General features: G+C 45.5%; 1 protein-coding gene across 1 annotated transcript in view; it reads right to left on the bottom strand.

The window, feature by feature from the left end:
• The window catches only part of LOC138748476 (rab effector MyRIP-like), a 305674-nt gene that overhangs the window by 71606 nt on the left and 213838 nt on the right, over positions 1-20230 (bottom strand). The window contains exon 11 of the mRNA XM_069908752.1: positions 56-139. Within this exon, the coding sequence (XP_069764853.1) occupies positions 56-139 (84 nt within the window). The remainder of the gene's footprint in view (positions 1-55; positions 140-20230) is intronic.

The raw sequence follows: 20230 nt of genomic DNA, 5'->3' as shown, positions 1-20230 counted from the left end.
CACGACATGAAATGCATGTAAAGCCAGAAGATACACTCACAAACACGAAGATTACCTCTTGATTCCAGGCACCCAAGCTAATCCTCCTCTCCAGCTGGGCAAGGCTCTCCTCCATGACGAACATACACCTGTTCAGCTCCTGAGTGAATAGAATCAAAGTGAGTTAAACCAAAAGGCAATCATTGGATAAGGTTTCAGAGTGAGAATGGGAAGACCACCAGTTTACTGAGTTTCTTCCCTGCAGTCTTCAGGCTCCTGAATGAACCCCCACATCAGTGGTCTCATGCTGCCCTTGCTTGGTGCTAATAGATCTTCCTTCCCATTGTAACTCTACACTCTGAAAATTGTGCTGCATGAATGTTAGAGTTGACTTGTTATTCTTTTTGCAGAAGAACCCTCCTCACTGCACAGGGTTTCAGCTTACCAATATCCCCTGACAGTATATTTGAAAGGGGTTGCCACCCTGAGATCCCTCCACACACCTACACATGAGGGTAGTTTTGTACCAATCCACCCACCGACATGTACGCGTTTGAGATGAGGGAGGAAACCGGAGTGCCTGGTGGGAAGAAGGTACAAACTCCACAAAGACCGTCCCAGAGGTCAGGATTGAACCTGGGGTTCTGGTGTTGCGAGGCAGCATTCCTGTGCCACTCTAAACTGTGCTCCTGTGCCATCGCTGAACTTGTGTAACTTGGTCCCCTGGCTCCCTCTGATCAGCCAATCTGGTTACAATGTGCCCTCATCCAAGTCAGTTACATGGATTGTAAGTGGTTGTTTTCCCACTGATCCCTGTGACACTCCATGAATACTGACAGCTATACAAAATGAACGTAAGAACACCACGGCATGGTTAGCACAATACTGTCACTGTACCAGCTCCCCGGGTTCGAATCCGGCGCTATCTGTAAGGAGTTTGTAAGGGTTTCCTCTGCGGGCCCCGGTTTCTTCCCACCTTTCAAAACATACGGAGGTTGCAGGTTAAATGGGCGGCACGGGCTCGTGAAGGGCCTGTTACCTTGATGCATGTCTACATTTTTTTTAAATTAAAAATAAAAAATTTATGAAAGCTTAAGTAACAGGTGGTAGAGTCGGCCATCCAGCCTGTGGAGCCTACTCCACTGTTTGATAAGGCTGTAGCTGATCTGCCTGTGGACTCAACTCCACCTACCCATTACCCTTAGTTCTCCTATTGAGCAAGAATCTAATTATCTGTGCCTTAAATATAATGAATGAGGCAGCCTCCTCTGTTTCCCTGGGCAGAAAATTCCACAGATTCACTACTCTCTGGGAGAAGTTCCTCTTCATTTCCATCTTAAATCGACTCCCCTAAATTTTTGGGGCTATGTTCCCTTGTTCTAGTCTCACTTGTCAGTTTACTTACTGCATTCTGTACCCCTCTATGCCAACGCCACGTTGTTTCTTCTTGTGCAGTGCAAGGCAGCAACTGAGATTCAGTGCACACGTGCGGAAACACAGGGAGACATCAGTTAGTACAGAGAGAAGACCACATCTTTTCACTAGCGTGAGGATCGTTCAGAGGTCTGATAATGTCAGGAAAGAAACTGCTTTTGAGTCAGATGGTGTGTGATCTCACACTCATGAGTCTTCTTCCTGATGGCGGGGAGGGAGGGGGTGGTGAAGAGGGTGTGGCTGGGGTTTAATATGTTTTCCCAAGATGGCGGCAGTTATAGACAGCATCGATTTGGGGTGTGTGTGTGTGTGTGTGTGTGTGTGTGTGTGTGTGTGTGTGTGTGTGTGTGTGTGTGTGTGTGTGTGTGTGTGTGTGTGTGTGTGTGTGTGTGTGTGTGAGATGGCCACCATCTTGGGAAAACAACCCTCACAACCCTCTGCCGTTTCTTGTAAGTAAATAAAATAATTAAAAATAAGTTTATTTAAACTATAAAAGGGCAGAACGGTTAGTGTAGCGGTTAGCATGATGATATTGCAGTGCCAGTGACTGGGGTCCGAACCCGCCGCTGTCTGTAAGGACTGTATATGTTCACCCACCTACGGGTGTTCCGGTTCCTGTAGGTTAATTGGGGTATTTGGGCGTCATGGGATCATGGGCCGGAGGGGTCTGTTACTGTGCTATGTGTCTAAAAAAATTATAAAAGTTGGAAGCAACAGGTGGACTGTTCAATAGGTGCAGTGTGGAATGTTTGTTTTGGAATGGTTGCATCTAGTTTGGGAACTCGCGTGCCCAGGAACGTAGAAGGCTGCAGAAAGTGGCAAAGTTCATCACAGACTCCAACCTCCCATCCATTGAAGATGTCTCAGGAAGGCAGCCAACATCATGCAGGACCCTCATCGCCCTGGTCACAACCTCTTCTCCCTGCTCCCTTCGGGCAGAAGGTACAGAAGCCTGGAGACCAGCACCTCGAGGTTCAAGAACAATTTCATCCAATGGCACTTGAACCTCTTCTTCCTTCCCAAACATAAACTAGTCTGGGAGCAGCAAAATGTCAGTCTGTATGATGTCTTGCACTAACTGTAACTGAGAATATTTATATTCTATCTATCTTTTACATTTATTATCTCTTTCTGTACTGGAGTAATTTACTATATTCTCTTGTACGTAGAACATTCCAGCACAGTACAGACCCTTCAGCCCACAGTGTTGCACTGACCCATATAAACCTGCACCACAGCAATCAAACCCTTCCCTACCTCACACCCATATCCTTCTATTTCTTACAATGCACTCCAGGCACCACTCTCTGTGTAAAACACCTACCTCTGACTTTTACCTGATGTCCTCAGGTATTGGCCTTTGCCACCCTGGGAAAAGCATGCTGGTTGTCCACTCTGTCTAAACCCCTCACAGTTGCGTGGCAGCAGCAGGGAATAATTTCAAAGTACGTGTTCAATAAACATCGTTACCAGTAAACTCTCATCGCCTCGTCTGCCCTGAGCTAGTGTTCCGGACCAGGGTCTGGTGACCTTCATGGCTGCGATCGAACCGATGGGATGCCAAGCGGACTCCTGATGTAACAGGAGTCACATGACTCACTGCTCATTGTGCGTGTCAAACCCAGGTGTGACCCACGCACTGTCTGTGCAACCACTGGCAGGGGAGCGGCAGGCTTCAGCAGGGTGAGCCTGAAGGTCACTGCAAAAGGCACCCTTGCTCGGATGAGAAAAGGCGGAAACCCAGGGCGGTGCAGTTAGTGCTACGCTATTATAGTGCCAGCGACCCGGGTTCTAGTCCGCTGCAGCCTGTAAGGTGTTTGTACGTTCTCCCAGTGGGTTTCCTCCAGGTGCTCCAGTATCCTCCCACGTTCCAAAGATCTACAGGGTTTGTCAGTGAATTGAGTCACATGAGTGCATTTGAGGCAGCACAGGCTTATGGACTGGAAGGGCCTGTTATTTTGCTGTATCCCTATGTTAAATTTATAGTTGAATTTATTCCAAGCCTGGTTAAATAAAGGCATTGCACTCCACCTGCTGGCTTCCAGCACACTTCCAGAGAAAAATAAGCAGTGTGGGACAGAGCACACAAGGAGGTGCTGGAGGGACTCAGCAAGTCAGCACTGACTCGTCATCTCCACCCACAGGTAGTGCTCGACTCACTGGGCACCTGCAGTAGTGCATTGGTTCCCAGGAGTCCAGCATCTGCAGTTTTTGTCTATTTAGTCCATGTGACGACTGAAAATGAGGAGATATGATAGCAGTATAGAAAATTATGTGGTGTGTAGATAGAGTAAATGCAAGCAGGCCCTTTCCACTGAGGTTGGGTGAGACAAGAACGAGAGGACATGAGTTAAGGGTGAAAGACAAAATGTTTAAAAGGAACATTAGATGGAATTTCGTCAAAGAGATGTACACCACTATTGAGTACATCTACAGGGAATGCTGCTGTCAGAGAGCAGTAGCAATCACCAAGGATCCACACCACCCAGCAAACGCTCTGTTCTCACTGCTGTTATCAGGAAAGAGGTAAAGGTGCCACAAGACTCACGCCACCAGGTTCAGGAACAGCTGGTCCCCCTCCACCATCAGACTCCTCAACAACAAACTCAATTAGGGGCTTATTTAAGAAATTTTACTTGTGCACTTGTTTTATTGATTTTCTTTTGTTCTCTCTGTATTGCACAGTCAGTTATCTGTTTACAGTTCTGTGTTTATTTACATGTTTAGGCTGGGTACAGTTAATTTTTTGCACTACCAATTAGCAGTAAATCTGCCATGCCCGCAGCAGAAAAGGAATCTCAGGGTTGTATGCACTCTGACAATAAATCTGAATCTGAGTGTGGAACAAGCTGCCAGCTGAAGTGGTAAATACGGGCTCAATTTTGACATTTAAAAAAAGTTTGGACAGGTACATGGATGGGAGAAGTATGGAGGGATATGGGCTGAGTGCAGGTTAATGGAATAGGCAGAATAATGGTATGACACTGATTAGATGGGCCGAATGGCCAGTTTTGGTGCTCTAATGATCTATGGTACTATGGCAGAGATTTTAGATAATTATTCAGTTGACCACATTCTGGACATTCGAGGGAATTTAGTTTGACAGCAGTCAAAGTCTTGTGAGCTGTAAGCCAAGTCACACTGTACAAGATGATGATTGGAGGGAGATCACACACTATGGCTAAGGACCCATGGGCCAAAGTCTACCGCAGTCACCAAGCAGACCCAGCCTAATGGTAGAGAGCAGTGACCTTGTGATGATGTCACAAGCTGGGACAGCAGCATCTTCACATTGTCCGCTGTAACAATAAGGTCTGCCCAGTAGCCAACCATTTTAATTCCACACCCCAACATGTCTGTCCATGTACTTTTGCACTACTGAACCAAGGTCACCCGCAAACTGGAGGACAACACCTTATCTGGGCACCCTCCACCCAGACGGCATTGATATCGACTTCCCCAGTTTCCATTAAACCAGCCTCCAAGTTTCTCTCTTTCCCAACCCCTCTGTCTCCTTTCCTCCAGCTCCCTCCCCAGCCCCTTCCCTTCCCTCTCCATTCAGAGAGTTGCCCCTCCCTTCATCACTTCGGCCCTCCCGTGCATATCATGTATGACCTGTTAGCCTGAACTCCTCCCGCTGGGCTTTCCTCCCTCCCTCCTCTCCTCCCTCCAGCTTTTTTTTTAGACACCTGCCTGCTGTCTGCTCATACCGTGATGACCTATTTATGCTCAAAACATTGGTTACCCTTTATTTCCCATAAATGTTGTGTGACCTGCTGAGTTTCTTGTGTATAGCATGCTATCAAATCCCCCCCAGCTGCCTATAAATTCAGATAATTCCAGAATTCTTCACCACCAACTCAACCTCAAATTTATCTTCAGCGTGTCCTGCACAAGGACACCCAGGTCCCTTTGCATCTGCAAATTTTCAAATTTCTCTTCATTTAGAAAATAGTCTGCCTGTTTATTTCTTCTGCCAAAGTGCATGACTGTATACATTTACCACTTCTCTGCCTATCCTATCGAAGTCTCTCTGCAGCTTCTCCATTTCCTCCTCAACAGCTCCCCCTTTCCTCAACACAACCTGCTCCTCCACCTACCTTCGTATCATCTGCAAACCTGGAAATAAAGCCATTCATTCCATAACCTAGATTCATTCATATACAATATAAAAATAAGTGACCCCAACACTGACCCCTGTGGAACACCACTAGCAGCTGGCGGTCAACCAGAAAATGATCCCTGTATTCTGACTCTCTGCTTCCTGCCAATCAACCAATGCTCAACCCAGACTAGTATGTTTCCTGTTATTTCATGGGGTTTTCCCTTGTCAAAGGCCTTCTGAAAATTCAAACACACAACATCCATTGAATCTCCTTTATAAGACCATAAGACATAGGAGCAGAAATAGGCTATTCAGCCCATCGAGTCTGCCCCTCAATTTAATCATGATCTGATCCATTTCCCCTCTCAACCCCACTGCCCAGTCTTCTCCCCATAACCTTTGATGCCCTGGCTAATCAAGAACCTACTAATCTCTGCCTTAAATAACCCAATGATCTGGCCTCCACAACCACCTGTGACAACAAATTCCACTGAGAAATTCCTCTGCATCTCTGTTCTAAGTGGACACCCATCAATCCTAAAGTTGTGCCCTCTTGTTCTGGACTCTCCCACCTTTCTACATCTACTCTGTCAAGGCCTTTCAATATACAAAATGTTTCAATGCAGGGGTGGCCAACCTTTTAATTTTCAATTTAGACATATAGCACAGTAACAGGCCATTTCGGCCCATGAGTCTGTTCCAGGGTGCAGGTTAATTGGTTGGCCAGACTCGTAGGCCTAAATGAGATTCCCTCCTCCTCCCTCCCACCCCCTCCCCCAATTCTCCTAAATTCCAACGAGAACAGGCCAAGAGCTGTTAAAAGTTCCTCGTATGATAATCCTTTCATTCCCAGAATTATCCTTGTGAACCTCCTCTGAATCTTCTCTAATGTCAACACATCCTTTCATAAACAAGGAGCAAAAAACTGCTCACATTACTCCAACTGAGGTCTCACCAGTGCCTTATAAAGCCTCAACATCACATCCCTGCTCTTACATTCTATTCCTCTAGAAATGAATACCAGCTGTGCTTTTGCCTTCTTCACCCCGACCCATCATGCAAGTTTACCTCAGGGTGTCCTGCACTAGAACTCCCAGGTTCCTTTGCATCTGGATATTTTCAAATTTCTTCCCATTTAAAAAATCGTCTGCCCGTTTATTTTTTTTTCTACTAATGTGCATGACCGTACACTTTCTGACATTGTATTTCATTTGCCTCTTCTCTGCCCATTCTCCTTCTGAAGCCTCCCTGTTTCCTCTAAACTACCTGCTCCTCTACCTACATTCGTATCATCTGTAAACTTGGTCCCAAAGCCATTCATTCCATCAAGCAAATCATTAATATACAATATTGGCAGCTAGGATTGGTACAGCCGTCGGGTGCGGTTTAAATTAATTTGGCAGGGGGGTGGGAACCTGTATGATAGGGCAAAGGACAGAAAAGATAAACAGGAAAAGTTAAGTTAGGCAGCGAAAGTAAAAAATCAGAAAGAGCAAGAAGGGTGAAAAAAGCAAATCTGAAGGCTTTATATCTTAATGCAAGAAGCATTCGGAACAAGGTAGATGAATTAGCTGTGGAAATTGAGATAAACAAATATGATTTGATTGGGATTACAGAAACATGGCTGCAGGGTGGGCAAGCCTGGGAACTTAAGATCCCGGGGTATACGATATTTAGGAGGGATCAGCAAGAAAGAAAAGGGGGTGGGGTAGTATTGATGGTGAGAGAAGGGATCGACACGATTGACAGAAAGGCTATCAACTCGGAAGATGCGGAATCTATATGGGTAGAACTGAGGAATAGCAAGGGGCAGAAAACGTTAGTGAGGGTGGTATATAGGCCTCCAAATAGTAGTGTAGAGGTGAGGGAAGGCATTAAAAGAGAAATTAGAAAAGCGTGCAATAAGGGAACAGCTGTCATCATGGGAGACTTTAATTTGCATATAGATTGGACTAGCCAAATTAGTAAAAATACTGAAAAGGAGTAATTCCTTGAATGTTTACGGGACGGTTATCTAGACCAATATATCGAGGAACCAACTCGGGAGCAGGCCATTTTAAATTGGGTATTATGCAATGATAAGGGGCTAATCAACAATCTTGTTGTACGAGGCCCTTTGGGTAGGAGCGATCACAATATGATCGAGTTCTCACTCGACATGGAGAGTGATGAAATTAAAACCGAGACTAAGGTCCTGAATTTAAATAAAGGGAATTATGATGGTATGAGACGGGAGTTGAGTAAGATTGATTGGGTGGTGTTTATGGGGGAGTTGACTGTGGATAGACAATGGAAAGCATTCACAGATCTAATGGAGAAATTGCAAAAATCGTTTATACCGGTTGGCATAAAAATAAACCAAAAAAGGTGACTCAACCGTGGATAACAAGGGAAATTAGAGACAGCATTAGGTCCAAAGAGAGAGCATATCAAATTGGCCAAAAAAAGTACCACAACCGAAGACTGGGAGCAGTTCAAGATGCACCAAAGGAGGACAAAGGGATTAATCAAGAGAGCAAAAATAAATTACGAAAGTAAACTTGCGGCAAATATAAAAACCGACTGCAAAAGCTTTTATAAATATGTCAAGAGGAAAAGATTGGTGAAATCCAGAGTAGGTCCTTTGCAGTCGGAATCAGGGGAATATATAATGAGGAATAAGGAAATGGCAGACCAATTAAATTCTTTCTTTAGTTCTGTTTTTACAAGAGAGGATACAAATAACCTCCCAAGGATGTTGGGAAACATAGAGACTAATGCAAGGGAGGAACTGAAAGAAATCAGTATCTCTAAGGACATGGTCTTGGGGAAATTGATGGGATTGAAGGCAGATAAATCCCAAGGGCCTGATAATCTATATCCTAGGGTACTCATGGAAGTGGCCATTCAAATAGCAGATGCTTTAATAATTATTTTCCAGAACTCGACAGACTCAGGATCAGTACCCATGGATTGGAGGGTAGCTAATGTTACCCCACTATTTAAAAAGGGGGGTAGAGAAAAAGCGGGGAATTATCGGCCGGTGAGCCTTACATCAGTAGTGGGCAAAATGATGGAATCCATTATTAAGGATGTAATAGCGGAGCATATGACTAGCAGAGAAGGGATCGGACAGAGTCAACATGGATTTACAAAAGGTAAATCGTGCTTGACAAATCTATTGGAATTCTTTGAGATGGTGACAGGTAAAATAGATGTGGGAAAGCCAGTGGATGTGGTGTACCTGGACTTCCAAAAGGCCTTCGATAAGGTCCCGCATAAACGACTGGCTTACAAAATCAAGGCACATGGGACTTGGGGCAAAGTATTGATGTGGATTGAGAACTGGCTGGCAGGTAGAAGTCAGAGAGTTGGGATAAATGGCTCGTTTTCTGAGTGGCAGGCGGTGACCAGTGGGGTGCCACAGGGATCTGTACTGGGACCCCAGCTGTTCACAATTTACATTAATGTTCTGGATGAGGGGATTGGATGTAATATCTCCAAATTTGCAGATAACACTAAGCTAGGAGGGGTTGTGTGCATGGAAGAGGGGGTCAGGAAGCTCCAGTGTGATTTGGATAAATTGAGGGACTGGGCAGATACATGGCAAATGCACTACAATGTGGATAAATGTGAGGTTATCCACTTTGCTAATACAAATCGGAGGGCAGATTACTATTTAAATGGCAATAGATTAAGAGATGGGGAAGTGCAGAGAGACCTAGGGGTACTTGTACATCAGTCTCTGAAGGCGAGCATGCAGGTACAGCAGGCGGTTAAAAAGGCAAATGGTATGTTGGCCTTCATATCAAGAGGGTTTGAGTATAGGAACAAGGATACCTTACTGCAGCTGTACAGGGCCTTGGTGAGACCACACCTGGAGTATTGTGTGCAGTTTTGGTCACCTTATCTAAGGAAGGATGTTCTTGCAATGGAGGGAGTGCAGAGGCGATTCACCAGGCTGATACCTGGAATGGCAGGAATGACTTATGAGGAAAGATTGCGCAAATTGGGATTGTACTCACTGGAGTTTAGAAGACATATAAAATTCTGGCAGGTCTGGACAGAATGGATGCAGATGGGATGTTTCCAATGATGGGAAAATCCAGAACCCGGGGCCATGGTTTGAGGATAATAGGCAAACCATTTAGGACCGAGATGAAGAGGAATTTCTTGACCCAGAGGATGGTGAATCTATGGAATTCATTGCCACAGAGGGCAGTAGAGGCAGGTTCATTAAATATATTTAAGAGGGAATTAGATATATTTCTTCAGTACAAGGGTATTAAAGGTTATGGAGAGAAGGTGGGGACGGGGTACTGAACTTTAAGATCAGCCATGATCTCGTTGAATGGCGGAGCAGGCTCGAAGGGTCGAATGACCTACTTCTGCTCCTATCTTCTATGTTTCTATATCAAAAGAAGCGTCTCCAACCAGAATATTATCCCTGTGTACCAATTCTCTGCATCTTGCCAATCAGACAATGCTCTACGCCCCCCCCCCCCCCACCCACTAGTATGTTTCCTGCTGCAGCACGTAGATTTGTAAGATGCATCAACAGAAATAGTACAAATTCTTTTCTTTGGCTTGGCTTCGCGGACGAAGATTTATGGAGGGGTAAATGTCCACGTCAGCTGCAGGCTCGTTTGTGGCTGACAAGTCCGATGCGGGACAGGCAGACACGGTTGCAGCGGTTGCAGGGGAAAATTGGTTGGTTGGGGTTGGGTGTTGGGTTTTTCCTCCTTTGTCTTTTGTCAGTGAGGTGGGCTCTGCGGTCTTCTTCAAAGGAGGTTGCTGCCCGCCGAACTGTGAGGCACCAAGATGCACGGTTTGAGGCGATATCAGCCTCAATGTGGCAGGTACCAAGAGATTTCTTTAGGCAGTCCTTGTACCTCTTCTTTGGTGCACCTCTGTCACGGTGGCCAGTGGAGAGCTCGCCATATAACACGATCTTGGGAAGGCGATGGTCCTCCATTCTGGAGACGTGACCTACCCAGTGCAGTTGGATCTTCAGCAGCGTGGATTCGATGCTGTCGGCCTCTGCCATCTCGAGTACTTTGATGTTAGGGATGAAGTCGCTCCAATGAATGTTGAGGATGGAGTGGACACAACGCTGGTGGAAGCGTTCTAGGAGCCGTAGGTGATGCCGGTAGAGGACCCATGATTTGGAGCCGAACAGGAGTGTGGGTATGACAACGGCTCTGTATATGCTAATCTTTGTGAGGTTTTTCAGTTGGTTGTTTTTCCAGACTCTTTTGTGTAGTCTTCCAAAGGCGGTATTTGCCTTGGCGAGTCTGTTGTCTATCTCGTTGTCGATCCTTGCATCCGATGAAATGGTGCAGCCGAGATAAACTGGTTGATCGTTTTGAGTTTTGTGTGCCCGATGGAGATGTGGGGGTCTGGTAGTCATGGTGGGGAGCTGGCTGATGGAGGACCTCAGTTTTCTTCAGGTAAAAGAGACACTGTGAACCCGGCCAAGTGCAAATTCGGGCAGTCCTCTATCCAGTTCTTGGGACATCAGATCAGCAGCCGGGGTGTTGTTCCATTGCTCGCAAGGAGGAAGCCATCCTCAAATGTGTGAGCCCTGATACGATCAAAGGAGTCCAGGAATTTGTGGGGATGGTCAATTTCTATCGCCGCTTTCTACCCCCTGCAGCTCATATTATGAAATCCCTCTTCGACTTTATGTCCAGCGGTGCCAAAGAACTTGAGTGGACAAAGGAGATGACAGTTGCATTCCAACAGACCAAAGACACCCTAGCAAAGGCATAATTGCTGGTTCATCCACAAATGGATGCACCAACTGCCTTGACGACAGATGTGTTCAACGTGACAATAGGCAGCATCTTGCAACAATACTTCAATGGACAATGAAAGCCTCCAGTGTTTTTTTAGTAGGCCACTCCTCCCTCCGGAAATGAAGTACAGAGACACCTACACAATTCTTTGGAAGGCAGGGACTTCACAGTTTTTACTGACCACAAACAGCTAATGTTCACTTCGCGAAGGCATCAGATCCATGGTCAGCCCACCAGCAACGCCACCTAGTTTACGATTCCAAGTTTTCAACCAGGATTAAACACTTCTCCAGTAAGAGTAATGTGGTGGCTGATGCTCTGTCCTGCTCCTTTCTTCAAGCAGTACCTACCCTCTCTCCAGGGGTAGACTTCATGGCGCTCACCAAAGCTCAATGCCATGACAACGAACTCCCAGCTTATAGAATTGCTGTCACAAGCCTGAAATTCAAGGATGAGCCTTTGGGCCGCAATGTACCTCTCTCCTGGCAATGTTTCCACAGATCAGCCTTGTCCTGTCATCCCTGCATGGAGACATTGCCTTTTTGACTGTCCTACTCCTCCATTCAAGCGACTGTCCACCTGATAGCCAACAAATTTGTATGGCATGGACTCAAAAAGCAAGTCATGTATTGGCAAAGATGTGCACGAACTGCCAATCTGTAAAATACAAAGGCACCGCTTCAGCCTTTCCAGCCGCAGCGCAGATTCAACCTCTTGTCAGCCTGCTTCCAGTGTCACGAGGGTCTAGGTACTTGTTAATGGTCATCGACAGATTCACAAGGTGGCCGGGGGAGTTCCTATGATGGATTCATTGACCAATTCATGCACCAGAGATTTTATTTTTGCCTGAGTATCTCGGTTCAACCAACCTACACACATCACCTCTGACAGAGGTCCACAGTTTACCTCCTCACTCTAGGACATTTTGTTGTGACTGCTGGGAATAGAGCTCCACACACGACAGCTGACCAACTGCAGTTGAATGACCTGGTGGAGCAGTTCCATAGGCACAAGAAGGCTGCACTGATGACCCACTTCCAGGGCCTTGAATGGGCAGACGAACTGCCCTGGATCCTCCTGGGAATAAGAATGGCACCCAAGGAGGCCATTCAGAGTGTTACGAAACAATTGTACAACTTGTGTACTGGACATTGGGAGGCATCCAGCGACATTTACGATTGTCCGACTAAAGCCTCCTCATCTTGACCTTGATCGGCCCTTGCCTCGACCCCCGACGTGAAGGCACAGACGACCGCCCAAGAGTGGTGGACAGTAATGGCCTCCTATTGCTGGTTCAGGTGGGGGGTATGTAGCAGCTCACTTAATCGAGCTGACTTGGGAGGTTCTGAGTGACGTCACATTGCGATGACGTCATTTGAAATGCACGAGGTTAAAAAGCTGCAGGTGACTGAGAAAATGACTTTTACTGAACTTCAACTCGACCACGTCGGATCATTTTCTCATTCTTCATTTTGCACTGCAACACAGTTGCTACAAGGTAATAAATAGAAAGGAAAAGATGCATGAATATTCTCAGCTGTAGTCAGCTGTAGTCAGCAGTGCCGATGGATATTTTGGTGTAGTTTACAGTGAAGGTTAGGGTAGTTTGGGGAGGTTCAAGAGGCTGATAGCTTTTGGGAATAATACACTGTTCTCGACCCTAGAGGTGCTGGTCTTCAGGCATCTGTTCCTTCTGGCTGAAGGAAGCAGTGAGAGATGATTATGACGATGGTGATGGGAATCCTTGATGTTGTATTGCCTTCTCACTACCCATTATTAATTCCCTCTTTGCATCTTCTTGAGGCTTGTGTTGACTTTACCTGCTTTAGGTCAGTAACCATCAATGCCTTGCTGATTCAAAAGCTTCCCTCGATGCTTCGTAAACATTGTTTGAGCTTCTTCCTTTGCCGCATCCCCAGGCAGCACACCCCTGACTCCAAAACGCTCCTTTGTTCAATCCACCCCTCTCTCCCCTTCAATATACCTCCTCCTGATTCATTCATCTCCTTGATGGGAAAGGAATTCTTAGCATCCATGTTCTCTATCCCATACAACATTTTGCACACTCAATTCTCTCGACTTGCAAACGATTTGTATAATGGTCTGATTTTCCTGGGGATTTCCTTCAATCCACAGTAGCGCCTGCTGCCAGGAATGCAGTGTTGGCTGCCACCTGGTGGTTCCAAGGAAACTTAACAAAGTGGAGATCGGAGAAACACAGCTGCAGAGGCTGGGAATCTTGAGCAGGCAAAGAATTGCTGGAGGAATTCAGGGGCAGGCAGCATTTTGTGGGTAGAATTGGTCAGCATTCTTTCAGAGAACACTACAGCAAGGAAAACAGGCCTTTCAGCCCATCTAGTCTGCGCTGAACTATTACTCTGCCTAGTCCTGCTGACTTGCACCCAGTCCGTATCCCTTAATAGCCTTCCCATCCATGTACCTGCCTAAATGTTTCTTAAATGTTAAAATTGAACACACATTCACAACTTCAGCTGGCAGCTTATTGCACACTCCCACTACTGTCCGTGTGAAGAAATTTCCCCAAGCATTCCCCCTAAACTTCTCCCCTTTCACTCTGAACCCATGTCCTCTGGGGTGCATCTCACCTATCCTCAGTGGAAAAAGCCTACTTGAATTTGCTCTATCTTAACCCATCATAATTTTGTATCCCCCGATCAAATCTCCCCCCATTCTTCTACACTTCAGGGGGGAAAAAAAGTCCGAACCTGTTTAATCTTTCCCTGTAACTCAGTTCCTGAAGTCCCGGCAACATCTCATAAATTTTTTCTGCACTCTCAATCTTATTGGGCCAGCACTTTGGTGCAGCGGTTAGCACAATGCCCTTAAGCGTCAGCAATCGGGAACTGGGTTAAAATCCCATGCTGTCTGTAAGGAGTTTGTACGTTCTCCCCATGTCTGCCTGGGATTTCCCTAGGGCTCCGGTTTCCTCCCACCGTTCGAAACATACCGGGGGTGTAGGTTAATTGGGGGTAAAATTGGGTGACACAGACTCATGGGCCAAAATGTATAACTACATTTTATTTTAAAATTAAAAAAAAACTTTTACATCTTTCTTACAACATATGCACACAACAGGATACAGTTAGCAGAAATTAGTAATTAAAACAGGTTCATCAGGAGTTCCTTGTTCTCACAAGTGAAACATGAATGTCTGCAGACGCTGTGATTGCAGTAAAAAAAACAGTAACGCTGGGGGAACTCAGCTGGTTTTGTAGAGTTCATAGGAGGTCAAGACATGTTACCGACATTTCGGGCTTAAGCCCTTCTTCAAGGTATAAACAAAAAGTAGGCAGGGACGGGAGAGTAAGGGGGAAGAGTGGGAGGGAGAGGAGTCCAGAACCACAAACAAAAGGTGTTAGTTAATTATGATAAAGGGAAGGTAAGGATTAATTTTGGATCTCTAAAGGGAGACAGGGAAAAGGGAAGCAAGAGAGAGAGAGGGAGAGGGAGAACTAGGGGAAAGGAGTCAGGGGAAACAACACCTTGTATTCCGTCTGGACACCAGCCAATTGGATGGCATTTAACATCATCTTCTCTGGTTATGTTAAAACTCCCCACACCACCACCCATCCACCTCACACCCACCCCCACTCTCCACCCCACCCCATCTTCAACCTCATCACGAAATTGCCGAGGAAACTCAGCAGGTCAGGCAGCATCAATAGGATGTGAAGAGAACCAATGTTTTGACCCTGGACTCTGCATCAGGCATCTGGAAAACAGGTTGATGCCTGAACATAGAACATTACAGCACAGTACATGGCCTTTGGCCCACGAGCTATGCTGACCCATGTAAACCAACCAAATAAAATGAAATTCCCCCTACCTCATAACCTCTATTTTCCTTTCATCCATGTATCCATCTAAGAGTCTCTCAAATGCCAGATTCACCACCACTCCTAGCAATGTATTCCAGGCACCCAAAGCTCTCTGTGAAAAACCTCACCCCTAAACTTCCCTCCCTTCACTTTGTACAGATGACCTCTGGTGTTTGCTACTCCCACCCTGGGAAAAAGTTGCTGGTTGTTTTCAAATGTATGCCTCTCACAATCTTAGAGACCTCTATTTAGTCACGCTCATTTTCATCGCTCCAAAGAGAAAAGTCCCAGCTCCACTGAACTTGCCTCATGAGACATTTTCCAATCCAGGCAACATCCTGGTGTATCTCCTCTGCACCCTCTCCATAGCCTCCACATCCTTTCTGTAATGAGGTGTCCAGAACCAAACACAATATTCTAGGTGTGGTCTTACCAGAGATTTATAGAGCTGCAATATTTCCTCATGACTCTTTAACTAATGAAGCCCAGCGTATCATAGGCCTTCTTAACTTTCCTATTAACCTGCTCAATTACTTAACAGATCTATAAATTTAAACCCCAAATTTCTTCCACACTGTTAAGTTTTAACCACGTACTCTGCCTTCAACTTTGACCTTCTATATGTACTCGTTGGAATTTAGGAGAATTGGGGGAGGGGGTGGGAGGGAGGAGGAGGGAATCTAATTTAGGCCTACGAGTCTGGCCAACCAATTAACCTGCACCCTGGAACAGACTCATGGGCCGAAATGGCCTGTTACTGTGCTATATGTCTAAATTGAAAATTAAAAGGTTGGCCACCCCTGCATTGAAACATTTTGTATATTGAAAGGCCTTGACAGAGTAGATGTAGAAAGGTGGGAGAGTCCAGAACAAGAGGGCACTGTCATGATAATGAATATGTATGAGATGTACCGGAAGTCAGGTGGTATGAGAGAGAGAGAGATAAGAGCACAAGCAGGAGAACAAAGAAAACTGGAAAAATAAAGACACTGAGAAGTTTACCTGATAAAACTTGTGTTTGATGTTTCATTAACTTCACATTTCGGGCCACAAATGTGACATTGGCGACGAGGATGGGATAAGCTTGAAGAAAATTAAAAACTAAAGAAGATTACAGAGAACTTCAAGGTGATAAGAATTTTCTCTTTGTCTCAGTACTTTTGGGGCTGGAATATTTCCTCATGGCTGGGGCAGACGGTGACTTTCTAACACATAGTGGAATTGCTCATTTTGACCCGACTGGTGATGCAAGCACTGTAAGTGTGAAGTGGAAGGCATGGCTGGAAGAATTTGAATCCTACGCCGACAGTCGTGGCCTATTTCTAGATACCGGTACAGTTGAACAAAAAGCGCAGAGAAGGGCGTTACTTCTTTTCACTGCGGGACCTGCAGTTCGGGAAACGTTTAAGACACTTTTCAAAACTGGAAGAAAGGATGAGTACCGGAAAACGGTAGATGCATTAAATGCACACTATGTAGTGACACCGAATGCTACATTTCAACGCCATTTGTTTCGGAGAATGAGACAAGAAGATGGCCAGACAATTGCTCAGTACGTGACGAGACTATGCCAGCTAGCTGTTGGATGCAATTACATGCCAGCTGATTTGGACAACCAATTATTGGATCAAGTCGTACAGCACTGCAGATCAGATAAACTAAGAAGACGTCTACTGGAAAGAGGGAGTGAGTTGGAACTCACCGATGCTTTAACCATTGCTGCTGCATTAGAGGCTGTTGAAGGGCAATTTCATACCATGACCCTGAAAGACAACTCAAGCCAGCAAATTAAGAGGCTCTCACATCGCCATAACCAGCCAAGATATATGTCGACACATGACGTGGAGTGTTATCGATGTGGAAACCAAGGTCACTTTGGGAAAGACCCATATTGCCTGGCCAAAGGCAAAGTTTGCAGAAAGTGTGGAGGTAAGGATCACTTTGCAAAGAAGTGCAAAAGAAAGTCCAATGCAGACCAGAAGAGGAAGAGTACAACTTCCAAAGGCAAAGCCTGGGGGAAAGGAAAGTATCCTGGAAAGAAAGATACCATTCACCAGATAGACGGTGACGATGATGATACCCAGGAGGGACAGAGTTGTTACCAATTTATGTTGAATGAAGTACATCATGAGAAGGTCCCAGTGATCATTGGTGGAGTGACAGTGCAGGTCATTGTAGACTCAGGCAGTGACAGTAATGTGATTGATCAACATTTATGGGAGAAGTTGAAAAGGAAAAAGATCATCTGTACCTCAAAGAAGTGTTCCAAGAAACTGTATCCATACACAGCAACCAAGCCATTGCAGACCATTGGATGTTTTACTGCAACTGTTGAAGCTGGAGATAAGTACACCGAAGCAGAGTTTATGGTCATAGAAGAGAGGGGAGAACCATTGCTGAGTAGAAGCACAGCGCAAGACCTGGCAATACTTCATATTGGAGCTTGTGTCAATTCAATTCAGTCATACGAGGATATGAAGCAAGAATTCCCTGCAGTCTTCCAAGGAGTAGGAAAGCTGAAAGGTCGACAATTGAAGCTAGCGGTAGATGAAACGGTCAAACCCAAGGCACAACCAATGCGCCGAACTCCGTTTGGACTTCGTGGGAAAGTCGAAGCCAAAATTAAAGAATTGATCGAACAAGACATTATTGAACCGGTGGAACATTCGACACAATGGGTCAGTCCCGTAGTGATTGTGCCCAAACCAAAGGGTGACATAAGACTATGTGTTGACATGAGAATGGCCAATGAAGCTATAATTAGAGAACGACACCCTATACCAACAGTGGAGGAAATATTCAAGAACTAACTACAAGTAAGATATTCTCAAAAATTGATCTGAAATGGGGCTATCATCAATTAGAGCTGGATCCAGGTTCCCGAGATGTAACAACATTTGTGACTCACTGTGGATTGTATCGTTACAAGAGACTATCATTTGGAATTAATGCAGCTTCGGAGATCTACCAGTATGAAATCCATCGAGTGATTCAAGGCATTCCTGGAGTTGCCAACATTTCTGACGACATCATAGTCCATGCACCAATGAAGAGCATGACAAACGGTTGAGGCGTGTACTATCTAGACTACAGGAGGCAGGCCTTACCATGAATGGAAACAAGTGCCAGTTCGGTGTGTCAGAAATGGACTTCATGGGACACAGACTTACACGGGAAGGAGTAAACCCTGCAGAGGCCAAGGTGAAAGCTATTGCAGAGGCACGTGCACCTCAGAACGCAACAGAGGTGAGGAGTTTCCTGGGATTGGTCAATTTTTGTGGTATCACCAATCTGCAACCTCTTAATACACACTGTCCGATGCAACAAAGTTCGTCTCTAATGGGAATGTAAGCCTTGTGAGTACACTTGTCCCATTGTCCACTCTGTATGCATTCTTTTACTTCCCTGAGTTCTGGATCACGTTCGGATTGGTCAATTTTTGTGCAAAGTTCATTCCTAATTTCGCTACAGTGGCAGAACCACTAAGGAAACTAACCAGGAAAGGTGTACCATTTCATTTTGGATCTAGGCAAAAGAAAGCTTTCACAGCGCTGAAGCAAAGCCTGACAGATGCAAAAACTCTTGGATATTACGATCCGGCGGCATCAACCAAAGTCATAACGGATGCCAGCCCGGTTGGTTTAGGAGCCGTATTGGTCCAGATGCATGATGGAGGACCAAAAATCATTGCCTATGCCAGCAGATCGTTATCAGATATGGAAAGAAGATACTCTCAGACAGAGAAAGAAGCACTCGGACTTGTATGGGTCTGTGAGAGGTTCCATGCATATTTATACGGCATTGAATTTGAACTCATCACAGATCATAAGCCATTAGAGGTGATCTATGCACCTAGATCCAAACCATGTGCCAGAATAGAGAGATGGGTACTCAGACTACAACCCTACAAATATAAAGTAATCCACATTGCAGGGAAAGCAAACGTTGCTGATCCGCTGTCCAGATTGGTGAAGGATGGATGTCCACAATCCAAGTCAGAATTGGGAACAGAAACAGAGAGCTTTGTACACTTCGTAGCTATTCAGTCGACACCGAAAGCTGTGACTACGAAGGAGGTCGAGAGAGAATCTGAACGTGATCCAGAACTCAGGGAAGTAAGAGAATGCATACAGAGTGGACAATGGGACAAGTGTACTCACAAGGCTTACATTCCCATTAGAGAAGAACTTTGGGACAGTATTTAATCTTATATCATAAAGTGCATGTATGAGTGCTGTAGGAAGTAAATTTTATGTAGTTGAGTTATAGTATTACCATTAGTTACGATGTTTGTATGTTTCCGAGGGATATTGGTAAGTGAAGGTAAAGTTTATTTCTGATTAAAGGAGGGATGTCATGATAATGAATATGTATGAGATGTACCGGAAGTCAGGTGGTATGAGAGAGAGATAAGAGTACAAGCAGGAGAACAAAGGAAACTGGAAAAATAAAGACATTGAGAAGTTTACCTGATAAAACTTGTGTTTGATGTTTCATTAACTTCACATTTTGGGCCACAAATGTGATAGGCACAACTTTAGGACTGAAGGGTGTCCACTTAGAACAGAGATGCAGAGGAATTTCTTCAGCCAGAGGATGGTAAATCAGTGGAATTTGTTGCCACAGGTGGTTGTGGAGGCCAGATCATTGGGTTATTTAAGGCAGAGATTGGTAGGTTCTTGATTAGCCAGGGCATCAAAGGTTACGGGGAGAAGACTGGGCAGTGGGGTTAAGAGGGGAAATGGATCAGATCATGATTAAATTGAGGGGCAGACTCGATGGGCTGAATAGCCTATTTCTGCTCCTATGTCTTATGGTCTTATGGTCTTATAAATTGCATCACCTTGCAGCCGACTGCTACAAAAGGCCCTTTCAGGTAGCCCAAATGCCCTATTGTAAAGCCGCACTGACACCAACCCTCCTTGGGGAGAGATAATCGGTGGAGTGCCAGGCTCCAATGAGGCACCTGAATGTGCAGTTGCTATAAGGGGCTGCCTGGGGAGGGCTGATGACTCTATCAGCCGGCGACCCCACTCCCTGCTGCCTGACACCCCCTCCCCGCTGCCCGACAGCCGTCCCTAGCCCCGCTACCCGAC

The sequence above is a fragment of the Narcine bancroftii genome, chromosome 1 (genome assembly GCF_036971445.1).
Source record: "Narcine bancroftii isolate sNarBan1 chromosome 1, sNarBan1.hap1, whole genome shotgun sequence".
In the NCBI taxonomy this organism is placed as follows: Eukaryota; Metazoa; Chordata; class Chondrichthyes; order Torpediniformes; family Narcinidae; genus Narcine; species Narcine bancroftii.
The sequence above is the reverse complement of the archived record's forward strand: the minus strand, read 5'-3'. Positions and strand labels throughout refer to the sequence as shown.